The sequence below is a fragment of the Leptonychotes weddellii genome, chromosome 12 (genome assembly GCF_054177405.1).
Source record: "Leptonychotes weddellii isolate Sample4059 chromosome 12, ASM5417740v2, whole genome shotgun sequence".
Lineage (NCBI taxonomy): Eukaryota > Metazoa > Chordata > Mammalia > Carnivora > Phocidae > Leptonychotes > Leptonychotes weddellii.
Window position 1 is genome coordinate 16698705 of NC_138380.1, and position 8072 is coordinate 16706776.

General features: G+C 41.3%; 1 protein-coding gene across 1 annotated transcript in view; it reads right to left on the bottom strand.

Annotated features, from left to right (window-relative positions):
* The window catches only part of LRGUK (leucine rich repeats and guanylate kinase domain containing), a 101593-nt gene that overhangs the window by 56211 nt on the left and 37310 nt on the right, over positions 1-8072 (bottom strand). The window contains exon 8 of the mRNA XM_081800908.1: positions 3696-4027. Coding sequence (XP_081657034.1) covers positions 3696-4027 — 332 coding nt within the window. The remainder of the gene's footprint in view (positions 1-3695; positions 4028-8072) is intronic.

Genomic DNA, 8072 nt, shown 5'->3' on the forward strand with positions numbered 1-8072 from the left:
CCCCCCCCCCCCCCCCCGGCCGAGCTTCCCACACGGCATGCTTTCTGGAATGCAGCAGTCCTCGTGACACTCCCTGCTTACAAATCCTTTATGCTCAGACTCCTGTCTATGTCTCTGGTCTTATCTTCTGCTGTCTTCTTGCATACTTCCAGTACTCCGGCCTGTACTTACAGCTCATCAGACCTGCCTGTCGTTCCTCCCGCCTGGAAGGCGCTCCTGCTCAAGTTCCACATCCCATGTGTCTTCCACATCTTCTATCCCAGAGGCTCTTTACTCCCCTCAGCACAGCACCCATCAAACCATCCTGTTAGCCAGCACCAACCTGCCTGAATCCAATACTAGATGGTAAGCTCCCAGGACAAGACCCACGCCTGTCTGTTCTACAGTTCCTGCTGGCACAGGGCTGGTGCTCAATAAACACTGATTAGGTGAACAAAGGAACCATTCTACTGGTTTGTCACATCTGGATAAACAGACCTTAGATTATTAGACTGCATGAAGGTAGCTGCAGCTCATACATCTCATTTAGCTGAAGAGCTGTGGTCTTTTACTTTACTGTACTATCGTACTAAAAGTAAAGATGTTTAGTAGTCACATCAAGAAAAAGGTTATAAAAAGAGAGACTGCTGTAAAATGGAGATCTCAGAAAGAAGAATAAAGTTTTCCTTTCATGACTATTCAGCTCACTCTTAAATCTGGAAGTTGGACAGGTATACCAGCATTGTTTTATGTTTCTCTCCTTATTCATTACTCTGCCAGGGAGCCACTGGTTTGTGCGATAATATTAAGGTTGGAAATAGATTTTGAAGGCAGTAAATTCCTATCTCCATGTAGAACTAATAGAGGTAAAGAAAGAACAACCAACCTATTTCTAAAACCAAGAATAGAAAAATCAAAACCTAAAACGAGAACAAGATCTCTCAGCTATTCTAATACTTGTTAGACCACCACGTTATGCTTTTAATACTGATATATCCGGATATACAACTTAGTGTGTGAGAATTTCACTGAATGTCTCAGTCGTGGGTCAATGTAATTTAAAAAAGGGAAGACAGAATACCATGAGAAAATGAAATAGATGGGAAAGAAGATTCAAGCAAACGGCAGAGAAAGTGCCTTTGTAAATACTTGTATGTGTCATGATGAAACTGTTTTCATGCCTTCCCCCCATTTAATTAAAAATCAATAAAAATTATGTTGGATAAGGAATTAAAAAACCTAAATAAGAGCAATGACTTGCCTCTGAGGATGTGCTTTGGTTTTATCATTTGTTTTAATTAGAAAGTTGCTGCATGTAAAGTAGTCCTGCCTTACCTTCTCCACAGATGACATTACTAGCTATCTAGTACTTTTTTTTTTTAATCCAATGATATGATCTTTGATCCATGCCTCGATGGAATTTTTAGAATGATGTGCCACTGAGCAAGACCCGATCTCTGCCTCCAAGGGGACGCCAGTGAACGGCGGGCCAGTGCTTCGGAGCCTGCGGGGGAGGTGGGGGAGTGAGTAGGCAGTTAGGAGTGTCTTTCCACACGTGCCACTAATTCCATCTGGAGGAGAACGATGGCAGCCGCAGTAACCCTGCGGGCACGAAGCTAGTCTTAAGGTTCTGTTTCGCTGCCTTGTGCCTCCATACAAACTATGCACGACACTAATTAAAGGTCTGAGTTCCCCACTAGATTACAAATCTCATTAAAGCGAGGACACTGTCAATCTTGTTCTCGCTGTATCTTCAGGGCTTAGCACATGGGAGGAATTCAATAAATATTTACTGAAAGAATTGGTCAACAAATGAATGAATCCATTCATGTCCCCATATATCCATCAGTGGTAGTTGTGGAAAATCACCTCTGTTTCTTGTCACAGTAATTTCCCATGAAATGTGGCTTACAGTACCCTTAATTCATTCATCCCGTGCTCTCACTCAATCTGTCACTTGGTTAACAAGTATTTCTCATGTAGGTATTAAGTGCCTGGTCATCTGCTGAACTCCGAGAACCAAACAGTGGGCAAAGCTGACACTGGTCCATACCCTCCTTGGGCTTACAGATGAGTAGGGAAGACAAACATTAAATCAATCAATCACAAGCATGATGGATAAGCATTCTAATGGGGGGAAATGGGATTTAATAAAAATGAATAAGAAGAAGGCCCATCCAGGTGAGAAGAGAGAGGCAGACTGACTCACAATCTTAGTAATGAGTTAATGAACACCTCCGAGAACACATCTGATCCCGCACGCCTCCGTAACGTGTATCACAAACACATCTGAAGGACCTGGCTCTCAACCTTTACAACATAATTAAAAGGAATTTTAATCCGAGAAAGCCTTGGTTCCCAGCATTCTGGTTTGCTAAAAGTTCCGGGTTTACATTGGCACTATAGTTGGGATATACCTCTCTGACCGACTTTGACCTTCCATTCATTTCGTTCTACTTATCTTTCAAAACAGGGTTGGTACCCCTATACAGGCAAAATGGCACTCTATACTTTTTTATTCTAATGTTAAGTTTTAATTTATTTTTGTTACTTCAGGGGGCTTAAAATATATTAGTAAATAAATTATTCTATATATTTGGATCCCAGAGTTGTTCAAATGAGGGATGTAATTTTAGATATCTAAGTAAATGGACCTTTTTTTTTTTTTAAAGATTTTATTTATTTGACAGAGAGAGACACAGCAAGAGAGGGAACACAAGCAGGGAGAGTGGGAGAGGGAGAAGCAGGCTTCCCGCAGAGCGGGGAGCCCGATGCGGGGCTCGATCCCAGGACCCTGGGATCATGACCTGAGCCAAAGGCAGACGCTTAACCATCTGAGCCACCCAGGCACCCCTAAATGGACCTGTTTCAAATAGTATTTACATTGTTTGAACATATATAGCTTAAGGGAAGGAAAGGCATTAGAAAATAATTTGTATTTATTTTTCTTGCTGTCCAAAATAGCTTTGCAATCCCCTCCTCCGGTCACCGACAAACATTACTAATCTAAAGGTAATTGCTTTGCCATAGGTAAAAATTAAGAGGAAACCAGTTTAAAAGACCACATTGGTGACTCTAACTCTGACTCCCAGAATCCTTTAAGTAGTCTGTAAGTCCAGCTGAAGATTTTTTTTGAATGGTCCTCATGTTTTTGATATTCTCCTCTATTTTAACTGGACCATGAGGGAATCACACAGCAAAACGTTTGCTCCAGAAAACGGGAGTGCACTGAATGCTAGCCCGAGGGAAAGGAAAGGAAAGGAAAAACATTTGCCGTCATTTCTCTTTCCTTCCTCCTGAAATAGGCCTCAAAAGAGGACGCCCCGAGTGGAGATGAGGAAGTGGAGGTGCAGTGGTGTGAGTCCAGCGGAGGAGGGGAGAGGAGCTCACAGGTCCTCCGAGCACCGAGCCCGCCACCTGTCACCACACTATCCGTGCTGTGGCGTCCCGTGGCCACAGGACAAGCCCGGGGTCTGATGCCACCACGCTTCACTAAAAACACGTGGATCTTCAACCCTTGGAGAGTGATGTGAGCTGTCAGTGAAGAAAGGTAAACATTTGGAGGAATAAAGTACAACAAATAAATAAAGTACAGGGTATCTATCACAGTGTAATAAACGGCAAAGAAGCTGATGAGCCTTCTCTGCACCTTTTTGAGCTTGCTTAAAATTAGCAGCCACAGCCGACAATGTACAGCCTTACACGAACACACTTACCCGTATCGGAAGTACGTGCTGAACTGTCTGCAGAGGTGGTGAGCCAGTTCTCGTTTCCCACAGGCTTCAGGACCAGCTAGCACCAACATGGGATAAGGGGCGTCCAGGCGGGGCAGAGTGCTGGAACATAGGGCAGGCAGTGACGGCCAGTCCCAGTCACATACACGCCCAGAGGGCAGGGGCTGCACCACAGTCACACCTAAGTTCGTGACTGAGCACGTGCTACCTGCAGGCCCAGGACAGGAGGCTGGTACTACTTTCCTGAGCAAGTTGATGATGATAGGCCAAAAATAATATTCAAAGTGTAGATAACAAGTCAAGTCCAAATGTATGTAAATTTACTTTAACAACATTTTTAAAAGGAAAAATACAGTAAGATATGTTAGTTCTTGGTTGATAAAGTATTTCCCCAAGAACTTCAAAACGGAAGAAGAATGCTCTCTGAGAGGTAAGCTTTAACATCCATACCCCCTGAATTAGAACACAGATATGCAATGAAAATGGTAATAATTAAAATCTACCTGAGCAATCACTATGTGCCAGGCACTATTCTAGGAATCTGACGGGCATTACCTCATTTAAGTACTACAGGAAGCGCATGAAGATGTTTCTATCATTATCTATCATTATCCCCATTGCATACACAAAGAAACTGAAGTACAGAGAGGTTGATTAACTTGCTCAAAGGACAGCTAATAGCTAAGAGCTAATATAGGCATCTAGGCACGGCTTCTGAGCCTGAAAGACTGGACTAAGGAGTGAAAACATGCTGGCTGGAGTGTGTGAATTCTACTCGTGCCACAACTATAGAAATACAGAATAAAACATATTTTAAAAATACATGCTAAGGTATAGATTCTATGATGAAGAATGGAGGTGGTGGTGGCATCCACAGAAAAAAAGAGAAAAAGTTAAGAGCAAAAGCCCATGGATAACATGTGTAACAAAACCAGATGAGGAAGTATCTCCATGAACCATAAACCCACAAGCCTTGCCCAGTGATGGATGGAATCCTTCCTGGGGGGGTGGGGGGAGGTCGGGATTTGGGGCAGCAAGTGACAGGCCTGAGGACAAGGGGACCCCAGCAGAGTCAAGGGGTATCCACTGGAAAGCAAGCAGGCAGAAACTGTACATGAGCAAAAATCTGTACATCAGTATTCCTAATAGCTGGATTTGTAATAGCCCCCAGACGGAATCAGCTCAGAAGTCTTTCAAGAGATGAATAGTTATCTTATAATGTATTATTTGTTTCAGAGGTACAGGTCTGTGATCCAACAGTCTTACACAATTCACAGCACTCACCATAGCACAAACCCTTCCCATAGCAGGAAGGGAAAAATGAAGGGGGGAAAATCAGAGGGGGAGACGAGCCATGAGAGACTATGGACTCCGAGAAACAAACTGAGGGCTCTAGAGGGGAGGGAGGTGGGGGGATGGGTTAGCCTGGTGATGGGTATTAAAGAGGGCACGTTCTGCATGGAACACTGGGTGTTATGCACAAACAATGAATCGTGGAACACTACATCAAAAACTAATGACGTAATGTATGGTGATTAACAATAAAATTTAAAAAAAGAGATGAATAAACTAATCGTGGTGTATCCATACAAGGAATACTACTCAGTAAAAAAAGGAATGAATTGTTGGTATATCCAACAACTTGAATGCATCTCCAGGGAATAAGGCTAAGTTAAAAAAAAAAAAAAGCCAATTCTAAAAGGTTATACACTGTATGATTCCATTTGTATAATATTCTTGAAATGACAGCACGATAGAGATGGAGACTAGACTACTGGTTGCCAGGGATTAGGGGGGTTGAAGAGGAAGGAGGTGGCTATGGCTCTAAAAGGGATCCTTGTGACAAAAGTCTTCTGTAGTGGTGCTCATATGATCTATACATGTGACAAAATTGCATAGAACTAAATGCATACATGAGTACATGCAAAGCTGGTCAAATCTGATCAGGTTGGTGGGTTGTATCAATGTCAATTTCCTGGTTTTGATATTCTACTAGAGTTAGGCAAGGTATCACCACTGGGGGAAACATCTAGAATTTCTCTGTATTATCTCTTACACTGCATGTGCATCTAAAATTATCTCAAAGTTATATGCAACTTATGAATCATTGAACACTACGCCAAAAACTAATGATGTACTATATGTGGGCTAATTGAATTTAAATAAAAATAAAAAATAAAATTATCTGAAAGTAAAAATTTTTAAATGATTTAAGAGAAAAAAATTGAAAGTGACAAATATTGAATATAGGCCAAGGAGATCTTCTTTCTGAAGGAGAAAACCAAAGCAAAGGAACAGAACAAATATTAAAGACTGTAATTCAAGAAAACTTTCCTAAAATAAAAAAATAAAACTATGCATTGAAATAGTACACAGCATACCTGAGAGTATTAGCCCAGAATGACTAATATTAAGATATAGTCTAGTAAAATGACTGGACTTAAAAAAAATCATTCAGCTAGAAAAAGAGAACACATGACTTATAAGGAAAAGAAAACTGTCTATCAGATTTTGATAGATGTTTTGCACCCCCCCAAAAAGAAGAGTAACATCCTTTATATAGTCAAGGAAAGAGCCACAGATTTCAAATATAACAAAAATGACTTTCAAGTATAAAGGACAGAGAATATTATCAACATGCAAGAGGTCATGGGATACTGATCCCATAGCCCATCCTGAGGAGTCTACCGGAGAACAAGCTCCACACACCCAGTTAACTCAGGAGACATCAATACAAGGGCTGGTCGGGAGCCATAAATATGCAGTTATCCACAGAACTAAGACCAAATGACAGCAAAGGAGGAAGTACGGTGTGTGATGGATACACGTTCTGACAATATAAATATGGTACACTATTTTCAACATGGGTGATTGACACATAAAATGTATACAATAGGCAAATTCACAGGGCTAGAAAGGATATACGAAGTCTCCAGGAACTGGGAGTGGCAGGCAGTGGGCAGTCACTGCTTAGTTACAGCTTTTGTTTGGGGGCTGGGGGGGGGGATGGATGAAAAATTTTGCAAACAGGTGGTGGTGATGTGTAAATATAATTAATGCCACTCTACTGGACACTCTAAAATGGTTAAAATGGCAAATTTTATGCTATATATACTTTACCACAATAAAAAGTGGCGGGGGGGAGAAGAATATAGGCGAAATAGGATTTTCGTGTTTTCAGGAATCGTGCTGATGCTCCTATTAGCCCTGATACTGCTGTGTTGCAATAAGGGATTAGAAAAAAGTAATTATGGGATATTCTAAATCCATCTTCGTCTGTGTTTTTGATGTGGGAGGGAGGACACAGATGTAATAGAGAGGAGGATAAGTAAAAGCTCAACCATCGTCTTGAAATTGAATTGAAAGTATCAATATGAATTCAGGAGATCTCTTATCATCTACCTATAAATAGATATAGATCTACCTAGATATAGACTAGATATAAGCAGATTGAATAGATGTAGATAGAGACATATAAATAGATAAATAGGATAGATAGAATAGACCAATGGGTGGTTGGATATATGGGTGGGTGGGTGGGTGGATGGATGGAAGGAAGGAAGGAAGGAAGGAAGGAAGGAAGGAAATACATTCCTAGCTCTGTCCACTAAAAAGCCTAACAACAATGACCAACTCAGTAGCAAGGATAACCTCTAGCACCCAGACTGTGACTGGGAAGTACCATTTCTCACTAAAACAAACCACGGCTTCTTGGAGAAGTGGTTGATTCCAGAGTTTGGACAGGGCTTGTAGAAGATGAACCTGGACGACCTTGTCATACAAGAGAGCAAGAAAGCTATCCACGACTACCAGGCCAGAGTCAACATTCTGCCATGTAATTTTAGTATTGTATCCTCACCCTAGTTGCACCAGGGGAAGGGACGGTGTTCCCCAATAATGCAGCATAAGAGTGCCAAGGTCAAGAGTCAGGGTTCCCTACTGGCCCAGCTTGGGAAGGGCAATGGTAGGCTTGCCCCTGTCTCTGTGAGCTTCTCACAATGAACACTGCGCCATTCTGGAGCATCTGGGGCTGCTTGGCCACTTTGCTCTTGTCTACTTGATAGCCGCAAATGATGATGAAATACGTGTTTTTCAGACAGTGCTGTAAATTTCTTTGATACATATTTTTATATAAATGTACCCTAAAGCATGAAACAACTAGCAATCTCATAAACTAGGAAAGAAATACAATGAGGATATAAATGCCCTTCTTTTAAATCAAATGTGCTTTTCCAGATGTATACAAATAAATGATAAATCATTTCACCTAGAGGGCGACCATAAATATATAAAACTGTCAATGTCTGTATTATTAAATTACATGTAAAAAATCATGTCCTGGATGCAAAACAAAACATT